Source organism: Notothenia coriiceps, unplaced genomic scaffold (genome assembly GCF_000735185.1).
Source record: "Notothenia coriiceps isolate Sejong01 unplaced genomic scaffold, NC01 NC01_scaffold00022019, whole genome shotgun sequence".
NCBI classification, from domain to species: domain Eukaryota; kingdom Metazoa; phylum Chordata; class Actinopteri; order Perciformes; family Nototheniidae; genus Notothenia; species Notothenia coriiceps.
Genome location: NW_011354720.1, coordinates 664,452 through 686,789, shown reverse-complemented (window position 1 = coordinate 686,789; position 22,338 = coordinate 664,452). Strand labels below are relative to the sequence as shown.

The 22,338-nt window shown below is 39.9% G+C and overlaps 5 protein-coding genes across 9 annotated transcripts in view; 3 read left to right on the top strand and 2 right to left on the bottom strand.

The window, feature by feature from the left end:
* The window catches only part of etf1b (eukaryotic translation termination factor 1b), a 663,186-nt gene that overhangs the window by 532,770 nt on the left and 108,078 nt on the right, over positions 1-22,338 (top strand). The window lies entirely within an intron of this gene.
* On the bottom strand, positions 3,290-7,989 carry itgb1bp1 (integrin beta 1 binding protein 1). Of its 3 annotated transcripts, none has more exons than XM_010780564.1 (7): positions 7,761-7,989; positions 6,393-6,509; positions 6,117-6,195; positions 5,367-5,497; positions 5,186-5,278; positions 4,306-4,455; positions 3,290-4,215 (listed from the first exon to the last, which is right to left on the bottom strand). In XM_010780564.1, the coding sequence occupies exons 2-7, from the start codon at positions 6,462-6,464 to the stop codon at positions 4,150-4,152; spliced, it is 591 nt and encodes a 196-aa protein (XP_010778866.1). In that variant the 5' UTR covers positions 6,465-6,509; positions 7,761-7,989; the 3' UTR covers positions 3,290-4,149. The 3 variants fall into 3 exon arrangements, with proteins under 3 accessions (XP_010778866.1, XP_010778864.1, XP_010778865.1); XM_010780562.1 differs by having other exon boundaries at positions 3,290-4,221; positions 7,761-7,981; XM_010780563.1 differs by having other exon boundaries at positions 3,290-4,221; positions 7,706-7,805.
* Positions 8,079-15,184, top strand: cpsf3 (cleavage and polyadenylation specific factor 3). The gene is made up of 18 exons (XM_010780565.1): positions 8,079-8,228; positions 8,358-8,421; positions 8,927-9,024; positions 9,173-9,301; positions 9,387-9,564; positions 9,663-9,752; positions 9,846-9,996; positions 10,440-10,615; positions 10,698-10,856; positions 11,185-11,331; positions 11,633-11,785; positions 11,915-12,023; positions 13,067-13,165; positions 13,299-13,393; positions 13,508-13,595; positions 14,624-14,690; positions 14,787-14,883; positions 14,974-15,184. Exons 1-18 carry the CDS (start codon positions 8,158-8,160, stop codon positions 15,073-15,075), a joined length of 2,073 nt encoding a protein of 690 aa, XP_010778867.1. The 5' UTR covers positions 8,079-8,157; the 3' UTR covers positions 15,076-15,184.
* On the bottom strand, positions 15,290-17,570 carry LOC104953607 (dnaJ homolog subfamily C member 4-like). The gene has a single exon (XM_010780566.1). It carries the CDS (start codon positions 17,537-17,539, stop codon positions 16,544-16,546), a length of 996 nt encoding a protein of 331 aa, XP_010778868.1. The 5' UTR covers positions 17,540-17,570; the 3' UTR covers positions 15,290-16,543.
* iah1 (isoamyl acetate hydrolyzing esterase 1 (putative)) lies at positions 19,159-22,304 on the top strand. 2 transcript variants are annotated; one of them, XM_010780567.1, is made up of 6 exons: positions 19,159-19,332; positions 19,480-19,532; positions 19,678-19,829; positions 20,467-20,628; positions 20,739-20,860; positions 21,942-22,304. In XM_010780567.1, the coding sequence occupies exons 1-6, from the start codon at positions 19,270-19,272 to the stop codon at positions 22,116-22,118; spliced, it is 729 nt and encodes a 242-aa protein (XP_010778869.1). In that variant the 5' UTR covers positions 19,159-19,269; the 3' UTR covers positions 22,119-22,304. The 2 variants fall into 2 exon arrangements, 1 of the variants encoding a protein (XP_010778869.1); XR_799243.1 differs by lacking the exon at positions 19,480-19,532 and having other exon boundaries at positions 19,162-19,332.

The window sequence follows — 22,338 nt, the reverse complement described above, 5'->3', positions numbered from 1 at the left end:
TCTGATCTTCATCTAAGTCACAACAATAGACAAACACAGTCTGATTAAGCTAAAACCACACAAACAATTATATGTTTTTATGTTTTTATTGAACACACCATGTAAACATTTACAGTGCAGGGTGGATAAAAGTATGTGAACCCTTGGATTTAATAACTGGTTGACCCTCCTTTGGCAGCAATAACCTCAACCAAACGTTTCCTATAGTTGCATATCAGACCTGCACAACGGTCAGGAGGAATTTTGGACCATTCCTCTTTACAAAACTGTTTCAGTTCAGCAATATTCTTGGGATGTCTGGTGTGAATCGCTCTCTTGAGGTCATGCCACAGCATCTCAATTGGGTTGAGGTCAGGACTCTGACTGGGCCACTCCAGAAGGCGTATTTTCTTCTGTTGAAGCCATTCTGTTGTTGATTTACTTCTGTGCTTTGGGTCGTTGTCCTGTTGCATCACCCATCTTCTGTTGAGCTTCAATTGGTGGACAGATGGCCTTAAGTTCTCCAGCAAAATGTCTTGATAAACTTGAGAATTCATTTTTCCGTCGATGATGGCAATCTGTCCAGGCCCAAAGCAGCCCCAAACCATGATGCTCCCTCCACCATACTTCACAGTTGAGATGAGGTTTTGATGTTGGTGTGCTGTGCCTTTTTTTCTCCACACATAGCGTTGTGTGTTCCTTCCAAACAACTCAACTTTGGTTTCATCTGTCCACAGAATATTTTGCCAGTAGTGCTGTGGAACATCCAGGTGCTCTTTTGCAAACTTCAAACGTGCAGCAATATTTTTTCTGGACAGCAGTGGCTTCCTCCATTTTATGACCAACTTATGCAGAAATCCAGATAATTCCAAAGGGTTCACATACTTTTTCTTGCAACTGTATGTCTTCACATTAAATGTCATCACGCAAAACAATGGGCGAAAAAATAGATTATTTTTACATTATTGCTAGACCCCCAAGCAATACAGATTTTCGACCGCAGTAAAATGTTGATAAAAGAAAAGTTATGAAAGAATCTTTAATCTGTTCGGTACAGCCCTGATGTTTATGTGCCCTACAGTACGTGACCTTTTTTGTTGTTGAAAGCAGTCATACGCTCTAGTTTTCAATCAGTTTGCCTCCCCCAGTAGATGTAACCCGACTACACGTCTTAAAGTGTTGTGAGTCTTCTTCGCTGGCTTTGATAATCCTCTGACGTCCCTTCTGTTTTCCCTCTCTCCAGTTGGGCCACATCGAAGGCGATCCGATGAGAAGAGGAGCCTTCCCGGTGACATTCGTTCACTTCATCGCTGACTGAAAGCTTCCTCTCCGGGTCTCAGGAAGTGTCGCCGGATGCAGCGTCCCTCCTCCGCCCGCCTCTGCCCGGCCAGTCCGCACAACATCCTCCATCGTCCCTGTCTTTGTTGTCTTCATCAGCGAGCTTCTTAAAGTGTCACTGCTGTATCGCCACCTCTGCTGCAACAGACAGAAAGTCATGGGGCTGTTTGTGGTTTTAGACGCTTGCTGTTAATGTTTCTAAAAAAAGACTCTTTAAAAAAACAAAACAATGATTGTAGTGAATGACCTCTCGCAATAAATGCACTTTGCTTGTCTTTATCCTCGTGACAACATAAGACGACATGTGACATGATGAAGGTTAATATGTACAGTATTGATTCAATCCATATCTGTTCGGATGAGAAGATTACAGCGATGTATTTTAACTTTCCAACAACTGTAAATGTGATCAACATGCTTACATTCCACCCCTGTGCATGAGCGATTTGAGATGCCTTCCTGCTTATAGGTGTGACCTTTTAAATTCTGTAGCAGTGTGGAGGTCTTTCTAATGGTGCTAAGTAAACCGCATAATATACCAGAAGCTGCAGCCTAAGGAGCGCTCGCCTGTCCCCGTTTCAAAGAGAGACCAGCGTTGAAAAGGGGCTAAAATAATGTAAAAATAGCCTCTGACTCACACCTAGCAGAAGCTTTTCATCTTACCCCGGTGTGAGTGTGTGATGGAGCAGCTTTTCCACACATTGCGGTTTCACCTGAGAGGATAATATTCAACACTTCCTGCTGTGATGTTTTAGGTCCATTACTGACACTCACTGGAAGCGCCAGTAATTACTTTTGTGCCGAGTCTTGACACCTCGGCTGTCATCTGCCTTATTATAGGAACAGGAAGTGGTTGTGTGTGTGTGTCTTCGTCTGCTCGGAGTGAAAGCATTTGGAAATAAAAGGATATGATGGAGCGTGGAAATGGGATCGAAAGCAGAAGTTAGCTCTCTGACTATTTACTTCCACCTAAATGAGCTGCAGTCGGTCTCCATCTTTGACTTTATACTGAGAGAGAGAATATCCTTCCTACAGCTTAAACCTCATGTGTACATCTCTGGGGTCCAATAATGTAGGAATATGGGTTTATCTATAGTGTTGTGAAATAAATATGAAAAAGACAATGTAATTAACTTCATTTTGGTTGCAGAGCAACTTTCTCTCTGTTCATAATGTTGATATTTTAGGCGTTTAACCTGAACCCAGAGCGTTCTGTTGGTTTGTGAATGACGAGAGGAGAGCGTGTGATTGGTAGCTGACGCACTCTCTTCTTCATGTTTAATATGAACTCACTGGAAACAGGAAGATTTAATAATCTATTCATGTAAATAGATTTGATTATGTTGATATTTATATGTAAAAAAACAAGAGTTAGCTGGGCAGTAAATGTATTTTAATGTGCTGAGGTGACGGGCAGTTACAGATGCAACCTCAGCTGGACCTGTGTGTGTGCTGAAAACACAAATACACACACACATTACTGGGGAAATAAACTTCATGCGTTCTCATTTACTGTCTGTGGATCACTGCATCGACTTTTAACTCCATTGTGCAAGTAAGTGGGGAAATGAAACTGGAATAATAAAATATTAAATAACACAAGGCTTTGGTTTCTTTCTTAAGGAGTTGACCAGTTTGAGTAAATAATGCCTACATATACTGAATTTTGGTTCACACCAAATCCTTTATTTATTGACGTTTCACTCCCAATAAAACATCTTTAGAGTAACGACCTACATTTTAGAAGTTGAACACCATTTGAGTTGTGTGATGGTCCAACTAAAAGTCAGATGTGTCAAGAGCTCCCTCTGATGGGCATTATGTTAGCATGTCTATCCAGGGTTCAGAAAACACTGCAGTGTAAAAACATACATTGTGATATTTATGGACCCCAGGAAAATACTGCAGTTATTTATAATTAAAACAAAGATGAAACATTACACACACATAAGGAAAGATGACACTGAAGGAATAAGGAGAAATAACACTTTATTCAGTCAAAAATAAAAGCTATCCACTTTGTACCAAATCAAAGGGTAAAGGGGGGATTGGCTATTATTATGTACAAGGTGAAGTCAAGTAAGTACCACAACTGTAAACATGTTTTCTTCCAAAATCTTTTATGAGCTTCTAACAGCCTTTTAGGATTTGTCTGGTGCCAGCAAGTCCAAAGAAATGTACGCATTTTTATTCACTACATTAAAACAAGCAGTTAACAAATCCAAATAAAATCAAGCTTTGGTAAGATACAATAAGAACAGTCATTACAAATGAGCAAATCCCACAAATAAAAGAGGTAGGACTCCTCTCACACACTCTCACTTTGTACCTGGGAGTCAAAAAGTGACTGCTACTGTACCAATACTGTTAAAAAACACAACAAAACACACAAAAGCAGATCGAAACTGAAAGAGTTCTGAGTGAATTCAAACTGAAACAAAATGTGCACGTTGTCAAATGATTGTACCGTTTACTGCATAGATGTACCACTTTCTATCATGATTTACATCAAATTATATGAATTCACATTGTCCACTGCATTTTAAATTATTTTAAAAAATGCAACCATTTCCTTTTATTCCTAAAGTTTCCATTTTTGCTCTTGACCTCCGAAAAGGTTTAAAAAGCAAACTAAGCGTGAAGTGATTTCTCCATAATTGAAAAGGACCACAAACTTTCCATCATCAAAAAGGCTTGAATCAACTCAAACACACCAGATCTGTGCTCCAGATAATCTCTTTAAAAGCAAACAAAGCAACGTAGGGAAGAAAGGGAAATGGTTGCATATATTTTGGCAGTCTTGTGATTAACTCGTGTTTCTTCCCTCTTCTCTCAGGACTTGTCAGAGGTCAGCGCGCAGTCGAAGGAGGCCGACAGCACCTTGCAGACGGACTGCGCCTGCTCCTGTTCAGACAGATGATCGGTAACAGGCGGGGAAATACAAAAAGTCCAGAAAACTGTTTTTATTTGATTCTGCGTCACACTCACCGAGCTGCTGCACTGGTACACCCAGATGCTGCACTCCTCCTGCTCTGAGTCCGTGGTTTTCAGAGCCAGGAGGTTCTTCCCCGCTCCGAGGCCGTCATCGTAACACAGCATGCGCACGATCAGGAACAGAGGGTGGCGGTGCAGCACGTCCTGGACCCGAGGAACCAATCAAAGTGTATTAAAATGACCCACTCATGCAAGCAAACATTTCTTTATTTGTAATATGTGGTTAAGAAAGCTAACTACATTGCTGTTAAACATGTCATCTTTGTAAGGAATAAGCATGTGTTTTTTTATTCTTTTCTCTGCAGGTAATACAAATATAACAAAAACGTGGTTAAGGTTATCTACAGTAGGTTAGACTGCAAGCAGAATTCAGTAATTGGGCTAACAGGATAAAATACCGTATTACCTGCTATTCATAGTAGCTTTTTAATATAAAACTAAATAATTTCTCTACCATTGTCAGTATTGTAAAGGAAATTAATGAATGTGATGATTTCCGTGAGTTGACCATTTTTAATAGACCAGTCTGTGACAAACATATCCTTAACCTTTCTCAATTGTCCGGTTTTATTTTACTTAGAACCTTTTATTTTCTTTAACAGTTTGTGATAATATAGTTTCATTAAAATATTTGAGAGCAATGTTTTTAATATTTTTAAAACATTAGTGTCAAATAAGTGATGTTGAAGTGCAGCAATATAGCAGACTCCAAAGATCCAGGAAACTGCCAGTCAGCGGCTTTGCGCAGTATCATCTCCATAATATAAATGGATGCTTCATTATAAAAACATGCTGGTTGGCTGTATCAATGAAGCAGAAATATGTCAATGACCATTTAATTAAAGTTACATTATAAAAGTTTATTTCTACTCACACACTGGTCCAGAGAGGCCACCTTCACTCCGTACCTCGACACTCCCAGTATCATCTCTTCGTCTCCGGGCACAAAGGGCAGCTTTCCATCTTGCTGTGAAAGGAGCAGAGTATTTATAAATGAAAGATGTGATATCGACTGCTGTACGCCTTCTAAAAGTGTGTGGCCTTCAGCTTTTTACCTGAGCAGCATCGATGTAGTTGATGAGGTCCAGAGGCTCCTGCAGGGACTTGCTCATGTCAAACTGTAACCTCTCAATGGCTCCGAGATACTTCACCCTGAACTCAGCGCATGTTTCAGACGTGCTGTTACCTACGGAGGGTAAATAACATTTCCTTTAAGACTAAACACTTGACTAGGACTAAATGTAAACCTTTAGTGTTTAAGTTCTACCTCTTAATATAGGTTTTCATTGAACTTGATTTTTATAAAACATATTGTCCTCATATTGTGCAGCCATACCATAAGCTGCATCTTTGGATAATTCGAGTAGAAAAACGGATTGAAAATGTAATTGATTCTGTTATTACTGGCAATACATATAATTCATAAACAGTCATTGATCAGTTTTGGTTATATTCAAACAAATTGCTCCCAAATAAAAGCAGTTGACTGGACTACATATAAATGCAACATAAAGCAAATTGAAATCATACAACATAAAAACAACTTAAGTGTTAATTAATACAATATTTATAGAATCAGAATCATAAACAGGTTTATTACGAGGTAGGTTAACATATACGAGGAATTTGACTTGGTGCTGTGGTGCATACATCAAAAATAAAACAAAAAATAAAAACACAGATAGAAAACTATTTTAAGAAAACTATAATAACATTAAAAATATATAGTGAAATACATGGTCTCTGTATGCTCTGCTACATACATAAAAAACTCTTTCAGAAAAGAAAAGGCGTAGAAAGCTGACCTGAACTCTTGGTGGAGTCGGTGTCGAGGCTGGCGGCGGTGCTGGATCTGGAGAGCCCCCCCAAACTGGAGTCCACAGACTACATGAATTGGAAACAAGAGGGGGGGGGTTGCTCAACAAGAGGAAAGTGGCTCTCCTGTAACATGTGTGTGTGTGTGTGTGTGTGTGTGTGTGTGTGTGTGTGTGTGTGTGTGTGTGTGTGTGTGTGTGTGTGTGTGTGTGTGTGTGTGTGTGTGTGTGTGTGCGTGTGTGTGTGCGTGCGTGTGTGTTGCTTACTTTGCTTTTGGTGCTGATCTCACTGCTTTGCGAGCTGCTGCTACTGTGCCGCTTTTTGACTTTCCGGAACATCCTTCACCATGACGACAGCATCCAGCCCTCCAGCCTCTCCCAAACCTGAGTCATCACAGACGGCCGCGTTAAACACAGGACTGCCTTCTCACGTCTCAATAGACATGATGAATAATTGAATGAGGTCTAAGTTCTGAATAATTGATGGTGGACCTTCAGCTACATAATGATCCTTCAGCTATCCTTTGCATGGTTTAATAGTTACTGTAGCAGCTGCAAATGTATTCACATTATAGGAGTGTTAGTTACTAAAGATGTATTTAGGACATCTCATTAAAATCAAGATCTCTTTTAAAGGACAAACCTGAGATCAACACAACTTATTCATTACAGATTGGTTTGCAAGGAATTGATAAATACAAATGTGCATCCAATAGCTTTTAAGGATCTCCTGCTAAGGTTTGATATCAATCAATTTCAAAAACAACATTGTCCTCAAATATATATATTTTGTTAACATTGCGTCTAAATTGACTTCAAAAACCAGAAATTGAGGTTGACGCTTCACCTTTCTATTGTGCCATACACACATTTTTAAATGGTGACTGTTTCAATAATTATTAATATATAGGTATGACCATCTCTGACCTCTATCTGTTGTACAGTTGAATGTTCTGTAGATGTGAACATTAATATGGGAATAATACAGTGTAATAGCCTACATAGTATTTTTGTTGTGCTTGTAATACTGAGTGAATATGTTTATTCAAATACTATTATTCATCTAACTTTGAGGCTGAAATGTATTGAAACTAGTAATACTGCTTTAGAGGTATTGTGAAAAGTGGCACCAGTTAAATTGGAAACCATTTTAATTGTTACACCTGCTACTGTAAAAAAAGACTTCTCCCCATTCTCCATCATGTCAGAGTGAAATACTATTGCAGGTCCTATTGATGGAGTCAGAGGGAGTATCCACACCGGGGGGAGAGGTTGGGCTTGGGGGGCATAAACTATTTACAAGAGAGCCCCCCACGAGTCACGACTCATATGTCACACCAGACAATACAATCAACAGGTTACGCTTGACTTGAACGCATCATTTATCTAGCAACCTTACTTGCATGCTCCGAAGAATACATTGCTCGTTCATGCTACTGTATATTATAAATGCATGAAACTCATCCTACTCCACCTTAAATGTCCCCCACCGCAGTCATTTTCACACTGAAGTTGAAAAGGATTCACAGGTGGTTGGCAATGACACACATCTTAAATAGAGCTCGCTACACAATGAATACCTGTTTATATCGTAACTTCTCAGTTTTAATTTCTTCAAAGTAGCTTTCTGTTTACCTTCAGTTTGACTCTTTAGCTTCCCTTTGAGTTTCACAGCCTACACCCAACACCACTTAAAGGGGACGCGACGAAGTTCCAACAAAGTAAATCTAAAAATGTAGCCGAAAGCCATGTTTATAACACATTTTGTGAGTTTGTAGAAAGCGTTTTTATATACTATATTTATGATGAACGTTACTGTTTGTAATATTTAATAATGTTGTTAATTTATATTCGTTACGGCAAAAACCGTCTAACGGCTGTCCCGGAACTTCTGCCGCTTCTGAATTCTCGTCGGCTATATTTTGACACACCACCAGAACTGTGACGTCACCTCCCCTCATTTATAAACACTGCAGCACTGTATAAACGCATTTATCACTTCTATATTTTAAATTGTCCTGCAACATTTTGCATGGCAACAAAACGCAAAGTAGAGGTGATTGTTCCCGCAGAGGAGAGCGACCAGCTCCTAATTCGTCCACTGTGAGTTCATTTAGGTTCCTTTTTTTTTAAATCAATAAAAGTGTTGTACGCCTGCCTCTTTATTTAACCAGTATTCATGAAATAAATGTTATGTTAGTTCAACCTCTATTTTATTTTATGTAACTACAGGGGTGCGGGTCAGGAGGTTGGGAGATCATGCATCATTCTGGAGTTCAAAGGAAGGAAAATTATGGTAAATATTATATTGTGAATGAATAGGTTAGAGACACATCTTTATTATGGAGCTGGAATATAGGTCGTGCAATTATATGGTCTTACTTTGTGCAGGCTCACTGTTGTTATTATTGTATATGTTTTAATTATTGTATTGTTGCTTTATTGAGTCCTGTGTTAGTTGTGTGTCGATGATTCATGGAAAGCATTGTCCTTGGTGAAATAAATACAGTCATATTTGTGAGGGCAACCAGAGAGAAGTTAGACTTGTACTTAGCTTTGTAACCAAGTCATAGTGACCAAAACATACTAAGGCACACTGATTTATAAAAAGTTATGAGATCTTCAATACCAAATGATTTGTAATGTTAGCATACGATTGCGTGACACAAGTACCTTTGTGGTTATTATAGCTTATAGACTACAGAAGTACAATTCTAACCTGTCTTTTTTTTGGTCTCTTGATATGTCCTAGGATCTAAAGAAATGTTCTCTCTGTAGACATTAATATTTGTGTTTTGCAGCTGGACTGTGGTATCCACCCTGGCTTGGAGGGAATGGATGCTCTCCCATACATAGACTTGATCGACCCGGCTGAGATAGACCTGCTGCTTATCAGCCAGTGAGTCTTCCCTTCTCTCTTTTGTGTGTTAAATGTATATTTTCAACCTTAAATGCTTATTTACTTACTATGGCATCTCCTGCTTGTATGTCATTTTGATTTTATTCTAAAACAATATTTCATTTTGATGTGTGTATCCTCCCACCAGTTTCCACTTGGATCACTGTGGAGCTCTGCCCTGGTTCCTCCAGAAGACCAGCTTTAAAGGCAGGACCTTCATGACCCACGCCACTAAGGCCATCTACCGCTGGCTACTGTCGGACTACGTCAAAGTCAGGTAGAAGCAACAGCAATTGTCGATATGGAACATATTTACAAATTATTTATATGTATAACCATTAAGTTATTTGCTTTCTTTGCAGCAATATTTCTGCAGATGACATGCTGTACACTGAGACTGACCTGGAGGAGAGCATGGATAAGATTGAGACCATCAACTTCCACGAGGTGAAGGAGGTGGCTGGAATAAAGTTCTGGTGCTACCACGCTGGCCATGTGCTGGGAGCCGCCATGTTCATGATCGAAATAGCCGGAGTCAAGGTAACTACTTCTGTTTTGCTTTTAACAGAGTTCTGTTCATTTATACAAAATAGGTTCACTTCAGAAATCGATTATTTGTGGGTTTTTTCCTACAAAAGCTGCTGTACACAGGAGACTTCTCCCGACAGGAAGACAGGCATCTGATGGCAGCAGAGATCCCCAGTGTCAAACCGGACATCCTAATCATAGTATGCAGCGTAATAATTCACATTGAACACAATTCTAATGGATGTTTAGCTGATCAAATCTAGGAAAGTGCATACATGTTGTTCTTTCTGCAGGAGTCAACCTATGGCACGCACATCCATGAGAAGAGGGAGGAGCGTGAGGCTCGGTTCTGTAACACAGTCCATGACATTGTCAACAGAGAAGGTCGCTGTTTAATCCCTGTGTTCGCTTTGGGCCGGGCCCAGGAGCTGCTGCTCATCCTGGGTGAGAAGTCAAGAGGGACTCCCTGATCGAAATTGTGCCTCCAAATTCGAACAACATAGTTAACCTCTCTGCTAGGGTGCATTGATAATACTTGGGATAAATAAACAGATAAGATTTCCTATTATTTCTTTAATAAAATAAACGTGCTTGTTGAATTTCAAAAATAATTTAAGGAAATTATTTCCAACATTCTTTTATGGACATAAAAATTCACCAATAAAAAAAAAAGATTATTTTTAATGTGTAGTGTTCTTCTCATAAAACATATTTTTGATATATCAACAGTTTTTCGTGATGTGTTTATTGCAGAAGTTGACATGCCGTACTCTAAACTGTCATGAAAGACCCTTTATCCTGATTTGCTTAATATTTCCATTGTTTTACAATTTATTTTCTTCTGTTCCATCTCAATTTGTAAGATTGTGTTTCATGTTCTCCTGTAGATGAGTACTGGCAGAACCACCCTGAGCTCCATGACATCCCCATCTACTACGCTTCATCCCTGGCCAAGAAGTGCATGGCCGTGTACCAGACGTACGTCAACGCAATGAACGACAAGATCCGCAAGGCCATCAATATCAACAACCCTTTTGTTTTCAAGCACATCAGCAACCTCAAGGTAGAGAGCCAAACAGATACAGGCTGTTTTATCTTTGGGCTGCTGCTGAATATCTGTAAACGTGGTGTCTGTGTTTTTCCAGAGCATGGATCACTTCGATGACATCGGCCCCAGCGTGGTGATGGCGTCTCCGGGTATGATGCAGAGCGGGCTCTCCAGAGAGCTGTTTGAGAGCTGGTGCACTGACAAGAGGAACGGAGTCATCATCGCTGGATACTGTGTAGAGGGCACACTGGCCAAGGTCAGGCAGATCTGTCATAATGATATTAACAAACCTTATTTTTAGAGCCCCTTTCATACAAGAAATGCAGCACGAAGTGATTTAAAATAAGAGTTGTAGACTTGGAATTAACATAAAAACATGAGTTAATAGTAAATATAATAGAAAATTCTTTAAAATTAAGAAACCATAGTGGCTGCATGCATTAGACAGGTATAACTAGTTTATTGGGTGAAAGCGACATCATTTCTATACATTTTTATCCAAATGAACTCAAATCAGATGTGCTTGTTGAAACAATGATTGTATAATTACAGCTGCTAACTGGTGTGTTTTGTGCTCTCTGCAGCACATCATGTCTGAGCCCGAGGAGATCACCACCATGTCGGGGCAGAAGCTGCAGCTGAAGATGTCGGTTGACTACATCTCTTTCTCCGCCCACACTGACTACCAGCAGACCAGCGAGTTCATCAGGGCCCTCAAACCACCACATGTGGTAGGAGGAGCTAAAATAAACTAGCTAATGTACCAATATCTTCCTGAGTCGGTTTTTAAATGTGTTATAAAGAACGGACCTAAGATAAGTCAATGTCAGATTTGGGATGTGTTCTTAAATTGCAGACAGTTGCAAAAGTGTGCTTTGAGTGTATGTAGATTTGAAATAAGAAACAGTGGTCAAAGCCAGGATGTTTGTGAAAACTCCTAAGTGGGTTTCAGAAATTGAAATGTTGTCTGTACCCTTGAGTTGTATCAGCTGTAATGAAAATCCTTACCCTCTGTCTACATCTTATCGACAGATCCTGGTCCACGGGGAGCAGAATGAGATGGCCCGTCTGAAGGCTGCCCTGATCAGGGAATACGAGGACAACGACCAGGTTCACATCGAAGTCCACAACCCTCGAAACACAGAAGCTGTCACCCTCAACTTCAGAGGAGAGAAGCTGGCCAAGGTCAATGCACCTTTCACTTTTTCTCTATCCCTGAGACTGTTTCATTGGAGATGTCCTTTTCCCAAGTCACTCTGGGCTTCTTTTGGCTTAGACGTGTTTAATACTTGTGTTACATTGCTTGTCCTTCAGGTGATGGGCTCCCTGGCTGATGAAAAGTGTGTTCAAGGCCAGAGAGTGTCGGGCATACTGGTGAAAAAGAACTTCAACTACCACATCCTCAATCCCTCAGACCTCTCCAGTAAGTATTTTAGTACAAACTGTCCCCCATGCAGGATGCAGCGTCTGTGCGTTGGTAGTCAGCCCCAGGAGAATCACTTCATTGGCTACGATACATTTGAGAATCTCAGTCAGAGAGGGTAAAAATGTGTGTTGACTTATGGGACAACAACAATAAAAAATAGGTACTTTGTGCTATAATGGGCCTTTTAAAAATGCATGTGTGATATTTATTTTTTTATATTTGCAACTCATATTAACCAAGAAGAACACTTGAGACATTTAATCTAAGTACTATTGATCATTTTCTTTCCATTTCTTTTGGCGCCTAGGCTTTTTGTGTTTCTGTCACTCAGTTGTGCAAACTGCTGCCTTTTTTGTTAAAGGTGACCTATCATGCAAAATGCACTTTTGTACGTCTTTTATACATGAATATGTGTCCCCGGTGTGTCAGGGAACTCACCAAGTGTCAGAAAACACAACACCTCTCTCTTTTCCTCCATACCCAAATCTCCAGAAACGGGGCTGCAACGGATCTGATACAGACTGATACAGATTTGAAATATCTCAAGCGTCAGAAACAAGGAGCTCCGCCTATATGGGCAACTCTCCACCTATCAGGAGGAGACAGCCACGGCCATTGCCGTTCGAAAGCGCTGGAGACGCTGTAGTACATATGCCAGGCCTGTAGGTGGCGCTGTAGTCTGTCACAAAAGCAGCGAAGAAAACAGCAAAAACAGGGCTAAAAAAGAGCAAATAGAGCGAAATGAGGCATGGCTAAAATGCATGACCTGTTAGGTATTTTGAAAAAAAAACTTTGCAGACATGTTTTATATATGGCCCTACAATATATTATTCAAATATAGCATGATAGGTCCACTTTATTTATCCCTGTGGGGAAATTCAGGCGTTTATAGCAGCAACAGGGTCAGAGTGAAAAACAGGATTCACACAAGGTAAAAAATCTTGATAATAATACAAAAATAAAGTGACAAAGTAACTGTTGAAACAAGACTGTAGAAGAAGCAAGGCGTCATGTAGTGATCCGATGTGTTTGTTTTGCAGCATACACAGAGCTGGCCATGAGCACAGTGAAACAGACCCAGGCCATCCCCTTCACTGGACCCTACTCCCTGCTCGTCTGCCACCTGAGGAACCTCACTGGTAAGTCTGCCATATTTGCGTGTGTGCAAACTTTCTCCCAAATAATTCTTGTTTCTGATCCATTCATGCAGGGCTTCACACTTTTCTGAGTTTACACCTTGCTGACTAGCAATTTGTTTTCCTCTTGTCTCAGGTGAAGTGGACGAGCTTGATGGAACGGAGAAGCACACTCTGAAGATTTTAAAAAATATCACTCTGATCCACGAGGCCGGCATGGTGCTGCTGGAGGTGAGCGGTCAGGCCCTTAGCTGTGGTCCTGATGAGTCCTACGCAGAAGAGCAAGACTTTACCCTCTTCAGTCTAATTTACCCAACAACCCTTTCTCTCTATCTCCTATTTCAGTGGCTAGCAAACCCTCTCAACGACATGTATGCTGACGCCGTCACCACTGTAGTGCTGGAAGTCCAGTCCAACCCCAAGGCTCAGAAAGGTTAGTCTGACAACCATCTGTTTATGTTGCTCATCTGGATCTTTAGTTTTAATCATTTATGGACTTTGGGAAGCATAGAATAAATTACTTTACTTTTATTCCAACCCATTTGCCCAATAATGAAGAAAAAATAAAGTAAGGGATGTTGGGAAATAATTTGCCCTGCATGTCCTCCTTCGCCCTCTGACGCAGCTGACCAACCTTGAGCAGCCGTTATCTCCCTTAAGGAGGGGCTGCTAAGCATTTTGTTGTTGTTATCCAGTTTGGTGACCGGGCAACTCTCGGTGAGAGATAGTTATTGTTGTGGGACACCTGGAACACATCCTTCTCGGGGTGTAGATGAACCCAAGCCATAAGCGACAACAAATGTGATTCAGTGTCCTCAGCTGTTTAGTCTATCTATTGAAGAATGTTGATTATTACACTCTGAACTAGTTAAAACCTCAAGCTACAGGAGGGTTCTTGAGAATTGATGGTGGCATCTCAACCGTGTGGTCAAACCGTGGCCCGTGACATGTCTTGTGAATTCTCCGGCCGAAGCTCCAAATAAACCGTCAGTGTTTGCCATCAAAGCTCCAGCTCTCCTCGTGTCTCTCTGAGTCCTGACTCCAATTGCTTCAGAAGTTTCCCCCTCAAGGGATAGTTCAGATTGCTTGAAGTGGGGTTGTATTAGGTATATAGTGATGTGGTTTGCATGCCCCCTCTTCGGAGCGACAGTCAGGTGTTACCACATGAGGGCAAGCAATGTGTTGCTGTGGACAGAGGCAGCAGCTAATGATATTTTAGCCAACTGAAAATGCTTTATCTTGAATATTTGTATCCCTTTATTGTGATCAAAATATTGTAAATATTGCGTAATTTACAATACTGGCAATTTTTAGGTAGGCTAAAATACCTACCATGGTACCTCATACAATCCCACTGTACACAATCCTAACTTTACATTCAATGTATTGTGTCTTGTTATTGCGATGGATTTTTTTATTTTGTATGAATTATTATTTAATATGATTCATCATGATCAACAGCGATGGAGACCCAGAGTGCCAGACTGGACATAGAGGTCTTCCAGAACAGACTAGGAGTCATGTTGCAGTGAGTGCCGCTCAATTCATACTAACTTTGTTTATGACACTGTTACATTGAATACGCTAACTTAGTATAAACACAACATATTGCTTCTCTCCTTAGGGACATGTTTGGATTAGATTGTGTGGATTTCAGTGATGGTAAAATCATCTCGTTGACGGTAGATGGGAAGACGGTTCACATCTGCTTGGAAACGAGGGTGAGAAGCTTTAAGAATGACGCACCAAAACGATGTCTGTGCTGTACAATCGTTTTGATCTCTCTCACTGACTTCTTCTCCCCTAATCAGTCGGTGTGCTACGAGGATGAAAGCACCGAGGACGACTCCCTGAGAGAGATGGTGGAGCTGTCAGTGCAGCGGCTCTACGACGCCCTGAACCCAGTCATCTGAGGAGAGACGGACTGCAGGCGTGTTCAAATCCAGTCACCTTTAAACTACTGAGGCACAGAGATTCTGAAGCTAAGTCCTCACGGATTTAAACATCAAGATACTTCCTCAAGTTCAGCATTGAAAGCCAATTAGAAGCTTGTATTTGTTTGCTAAAAACTGGATGTGTTCAGAAGAATCATAGTGATAGCTCTACCCTGTAGTGTTTTAGTTCTTTTAATCCCAATTACATTTCACCAAACTAATCGGCACATTGCAGATCATTTAACAAAAAAGATCTAAACTTTACTAGGCTAGATCGGCCTATACACAAGTTTATTCTTGACCATGGAGCTACCATGTAAAAAAAGGGAATTGCATAAGCTGTATTTTTTCATATATTTTAGTGTTGATTTTGTTATGCAAGCACTTTTGATTATATTTAATAAGTTATCAGTATTCTTGTAGATGCACTTTAAGTTGTGTTTGGCCAGTTTGTTAGTAATGTGCACTGCTATGACTATTTTGTCTACTTTTAACTGCGATGTGAACTGTGAATTTCTAAATGCACTAAATGTTTGTGTTCAATACATGATGTTTAAAACAGACGTAAACAAAGCTTTGTGTCTTGAATATTTGAGCAATGGGTTTGCTTTCATCACTTTTCAGCTGCTTTGAGAGGTTTTATAGGCAAAGTTTATAAACACAGGCACTGCTCATAAACCATTTATTAGTTAAATATCTGTACAATATAACCATTCAGTTTTACAATAAATATCATCTCAAGGCACCTTTTCATTGAGCATAAACATACAGTTCCTATTATGCCTCTTTTAAATAGTTTGATTCACACATCCCTTACTTTCTTACATTGCTTGAAATATTTCTAAATAGCAATACTTGAAACCATAAATCAAAAATAAAGAAATCTGCAAGACAGATGACTTTATAAAAGCCAAAAATGAACTGTAGCACTACCAGGTGCTGAACCAACCTGTGAATTGTGTACTATATTTAAAAAGACACCATTTATGGCAAAGTGAGGAATTAAAAACTTGTTGTTGAAACCTGATCGTTGAGTACTGGATCAAGTGTTTCTGCATCAGTATTGTGAAACTCTTGTATTCTTATTAATGTAATATTAATGATTTTAATGCACTATTTATAATGTTATTTTTGATTTACATGGCCGTTGGTGTTAAAAAACAGATAAACCTTCAAGTCTTGACAAAGGCTACACCAAGATAAAACTGTGAATACAGAACTGTACTGAACCGTTTGGTCTTTGTAGCTGTTAGTGTGATCTTATTATAATTGCACTGTGTCACATTTACTTAAAAATAAAGTTATGATATCCATACTTCACAAAAGTTTCCTTCTCAAGCAGAGCGGTCAAACAGGGTTCAAACAAAGAGCTTTCAACAGCAGTCTTTTTGTTGTAGAATGAGAAGTGGTGATGATTGAAGTCCAACATCCTCCATGTGAGTGAACATCACGCCTTGTATACGCTGATCAGTAAAAACGCGCCTGTAATCACCATCATCATAATTCCCAACTCGTTCGCCGTGTTCAACTTCTTCTCCCGAAAAGTCTCCTCCTGCTTCCTCCGTATCTCCTCTCTGCGGATCTTGCTGTTCCTTTCTCTCTGGAGCTGCTCGCTGTAGTGGCTCTTGATAAATCTGTCAAAGTCAAAGGCTGTTTCTCGCAGGCCCACCAAAGACCGCAGTCTACTCCCGGCGTGCTGTTTCTCAGAGCTCCCGGTGTCCTTGCCGGAGGGTCTGGTTGTTAAGAGGTCTGACGGACCCAGCAGACCCCGGTCGTACTTCTTCCTCAGAGCCTTGTTTCCCAGCACCGTGTAGGCCTCGCTTATCTCCGAGAAGCGGACGGTGGCGTGCTCACTGCCTGCGTTTCGGTCCGGGTGGTACAGGAAGGACTGCTTGTAGTAGGCTGTTTTTATCTGGGCATGGCTGGCGGTGGGTGACACCTCCAGGATTTCATAGTATTCTGTTTTGGTTTTGTAAAGCGGCTCGGATCTGGCCCCGTTGCCGCTGTAAGCTCTGATAAACACAACATGTGAAGGATGTCCTCCACACAAACCGAGGCTCTGATGTAGATCAGCTGGTCTAAACGTGTAGGGAGTCCAACGTAATTTGGCGTAAATTCGATGTAGATCTATATTCTGAATTGGAGATTTATTAGAAAGTAAATACTCTTCATTGGAGTGATATTGAGCGACATTCCCATTGTCAATATTACCAAACAGTGGTGTTACCCTTGTGTAACTGTCCTGAGAATCTCCCGCGGTCGCTCTGTCAGCTCCATAAAGTCCTCCATCTTGAAACGCACCACATCCAAACCCCGCAGAGACACTAGGGGCTGTTATTGCCCTTTCACGTTGCTTATTCTGACTTTCAAGGAGTTGTCGATTATAGGTTTTGAGAACAAAGTTGTAGGCTCCCCTTCTAAAGCGAAGCCTGACCTCCGCCATGTTGGAAGGGGGCAAAGGAATAAGACGATTTCCGGGATTCCAATGCGGGTGGGTCTGCCCGCAGTGCCCCCATGTGGTGAAACATAAAATACAAAATTATTAAAAATATCAAACAAACATTAACACGATACAAAAATAAGAAATACATGTGTATATATTTTTAGGATTTTCGAAGATTCAAAGGCTTTATTGTCATATCCAAAGTAGCTACAGTGTAGATATGGCAATGGAAATATTTTAGCAATGTGTTCATAACTCAAACTAATGGTTTATACAGTCCTGCAATTAATCCTGTCTGCTATATTGTGTTGATTTTTCTATTGTATACGTTTTCTTGTAAATTGCATACTTTAAAAAATGTAAATATGTTTTTTATTTTGAAGTTTGTTAAAACGTCTCAACATCCCTCCTAACCCGGAAGACTGCGGCCAATCCAACCTCCACTCGGGAAAACCTAGGCAAGCCAGCCCGCACGTGATATTGCGGTGCGCGAATATCCTATGCATTACGGTAGAGTCCAGGAAACACTGCCTTCAAAAATAAAAGCACTTACTCGGTCAATAACAAACACACCAAAATAACATACCAAACATATTAAATTAAGAAATATGTACTATATCATGTGATCAATAAATATTTAAAACAAACTACGTATAACTACCACATTATAAATGAGTGAATGTAAAACTTAAGGAGTTTCAAAATAAAAGACCTTCGAAATCTCTATTGTATGAGCTATCATCCCTCTGTTTTTAGATGAGAATAAAACAAAAACTGTCCAATATCAAAGACTCATCTCGCTCCAGGGTGATAGCAGGACACCCCATCTAGTCACTCAGAAAAATCAGGACATTCTGATGTAGAGTTTCAAAATAAAATACCTTTGAAATCTCTATTTATGAGCTATCATCCCTCTGTTTTTAGATAAGAATAAAACAAAAACTGTCCAGTATCAAAGACTCATCTCGCTCCAGGGTGATTGCAGGACACCCCATCTAGTCACTCAGGGAGAATTGGGACATTCTGATGTACAGTTTCAAAATAAAAGACCTTTGAAATCTCTATTGTATGAGCTATCATCCCTCTGTTTTTAGATTTCAGATTGTCCTGATTTTTTCTGAGTGACTAGATGGGGTGTCCTGCTATCACCCTGGAGTGAGATGAGTCTTTGATACTGGAGAGTCTTTGTTTTATTCTCATCTAAAAACAGAGGGATGATAGCTCATAAAAGAGATTTCAAAGGTCTTTTATTTTGAAACTCTACATCAGAATGTCCTGATTTTTTCTGAGTGACTAGATGGGGTGTCCTGCTATCACCCTGGAGTGAGGTGAGTCTTTGATACTGGAGAGTTTTTGTTTTATTCTCATCTAAAAACAGAGGGATGATAGCTCATGAGACTTCAAAGGTCTTTTATTTTGAAGCTCTTTAAGTTTTACATTCACTCAGTTATAATGTGGTAGTTATACGTAGTTTTTCTTACATTATTATTGATCACATTAGGCCTATATAGTACATATTTTAATATGTTTGGTATAATTGTTATTGACCGAGTAAGCACTTTTATTTTGAAGGCAGTTTTTCGAGGCTGCTACCGTAATGCATAGGATATTCGCGCACCGCAAAACAACGCGGATGCTGGCTTGACTCTGTTTTCCGAAGTGGAGGCTGGCTTGACCGCAGTCCCGGAAGTGTGGTTTTGTGCAGCCAGTTCAGCAGGTTTCATCTCAATATGTCTAAAATCAAAACAGTAATTTGGCCTAAAGTGATTTTATTTGGGGACTCCATCACACAGGTAAGCTCATGCAACACATATGTTAAAGGCTTATGTATTTTGCAAGCTAGCAGCTAATGCTAACTTACTAGCAATAGTCACAGTTAACGTTAGCTACTAGCTTGTTAGCTTAACTTTGGAACAAATAAAACTGCTGTTTTTTTTCAGGGTTCATTTCAACCCAATGGTTGGGGTGCAGACATTGCACACAAGCTAGCGAGGCACGTATTTACTATATTTATTGTAACCTTAATGAAAGTGCTCGTCTTAATGTTTATTTTATATTTCACTTTTTTTTTTTTATTAAATATAAAATAAAGCACCTTTGACTAATATCTGAATGTGAAATATATTTTTCTCCATCAGGAAGTGTGATGTCTTAAACAGAGGGCTGTCTGGCTACAACTCCAGGTGGGGTAAGATACTGCTGCCTCGCCTATTCAGCAGCACCAACTCAGAAGAAAACAACATAGCTGCTGTCACGGTCTTCTTTGGATCCAACGACTGTGCTCTGCAAGGTACAGTTTCACTAACACCTTATTAACACATACCCTATGTTGTAAACATCACCTGTGATCCAACACAATTCTTCATGCTTATCGTATTCACTACTATTTACATGTTGTTTACATTGTTAGAACATACAATGCTTTGTCATTTTTATAGACACTATTCTATGACTTTCTTTTGACATTCTAACTTTTTTTTTATGGTATACAATTTTAGTTTGGGGTTTTTGACCAACATACTATGTATTGTATTATACACAAAGTAAACAATATACACTATTTATTTTCTATCCCCAAAAATGTATCGTAATGAAGACCCACATTTCTAACATGATCCCATGTTGGATTTTCTTTTGCTTTATGAATATTTGAAATGTGGTGCTTTGTTTACTACTCCAACAAATCTTAACACAACCTTAGCTATTTATATAAAACATTGTATAATCTTTTGCAGGTGTGAACCGCCACTTTATAAATTAACTGTAGGATAATATATAGCATAAACTGCATACTTTTTTGTATATAACATTTGTTGGGGATTATTCTAGATAATTGACTGAAAACAATGTTTAACAGACACATTGTCACCAATAATAATCTGCCTTTTTATAAATGTATCCCCCCTTCATTGGTTCCTGTTACCAAGATAAAAACCCACAGCAGCACGTCCCTCTGCAGGAGTATTCAGAGAACCTGAAGGAGATCACCAGGCTTCTGGCTTCAGTGGGAGTGTCAGCAGACAAAGTCATCTTCATCACCCCTCCTCCCATTAATGAGTCAGTGTGGGAGAAGGAGTGCATTGTGAAAGGTAACGCTCATTCACAATGTTTCCTCTCTCTTGTTCTTCTGTCCTTACACAAGCCACGTATACGCTTCAGGCCTACAAAGAATAAGAGTGCTTGCTCATCTCTTTTTCAGGATGTACGCTCAATCGCCATAACTCTGTAGCGGGTCAGTATGCCCAGGCGTGTGTCCAAGCTGCCAGTCAGTGTGGTGCAGACGTGCTGGACCTCTGGACACTCATGCAGAAAGATGGACAGGTGCGTACTTGTTATTGATGGATTGTAGTGCTTCTTCTATTTTATATACTCATTTATATGTAAATTAAGCAGTTTTCCATTGCCTGAACTACGACAGACGTTGGCCAGAGGTCTTTCCTCTTTTGTTTCTGGCCTGTTTTTGGAGCACCCCATTGTTCTTAGTATCATTGGTAGTCTTGTGCAGCAAACACCTTAAGAACTTCTTAAAAATAGTCAGAAAATAGAAAGTGGACTAAAATCCAACAAAGGAGATACAATCAAATACAATGCTGCATCAATTTAGAGTAAGTGGGTCACATGACATAAAAGCTATTGTAGTGGCCAATTATGCAAAAAGGAATGTTCAAAGGCCACTTTCGAGTATTGACTCACGTATGTTCAAGAAATCCAAATACCTTGCTCGTTCTGTTCAAGTGCTTTATTAGGAAGTTCAATGGATCAACTGGCGGCCCAATGCCGACTTGCAACCTTTGCACGGTATTTAAACAAATAAACAAACAAATCCAACAGTCGTACGGATGTGTGCGGTCAAAAATGTTTTCCAACTTGCTCTCTAGATTCCCTGCTGTGTCACGCTGGCAGCGTCATTTATACCTGAGCACGCTACTACATTCTGCTTTCTATAAATAATAACAAAACATAAAACTAGAGCAGACCATAAGCAAGATAAAATGTTACAAAAACAGTATAATTATAATTCATCGTTATTCAGCTAGTGAGTTAAATTAAAAGAATATTCAATTGGCTCACCAAACCATAATTCATTACCATAAAATAATGTGCCTAAATGGCTCTTACAGCTATAAAAAACAAAAGGCCGGCAGAATTTGTACAATATTCGTATTGAATTTTAAGCTAAGAAATTGAATAGGCAGTCAAAGATGTCAGTATTGTGTTTGATATTAATGATTCGAGAAAAACGTGGTATGTATTGTCAATCCTGTTTCAAATGTCTCAATATGAGATTGTCTGAAAGCATTGACCTTTATTTGACCAGAGCTAGTATTTTCACCATGCCCCATTATCTTCCTCTGAATGAATTTACTTTTATAGCCTTCCTGTTTTGTCCTCTGCTCCACAGGACTACACAGCCTTTCTGTCTGACGGGCTGCATCTGTCCCAGGAGGGGAACCAGTTTGTGTCTCAGCACCTGTGGGAGCTGCTGGAGAGTCGCCTGGCCCACCTGCCCTTCATCCTGCCGTACTGGGGGGACTTGGACACCAAGAACCCCGAGAGCAGCCTCCTCTGTGACCAGTGAGGGAGAGGATCTGAAATATCATACAGGCATGGATCATCTGTGGAGGACTAATGTTAATTCCAGAGTAACCGGAGAGCCTCACACAGGACTGCATTCCTGCTTTTAAACAAAGCAGCTTTGATCAGTTTTTTTCCATTAAAATGTGACAAATGTTTGAAATGCACAATAAAGATATTTTTATTTTGAGATGTGTGTAAACAATAGAAGCACAAATTTAAAA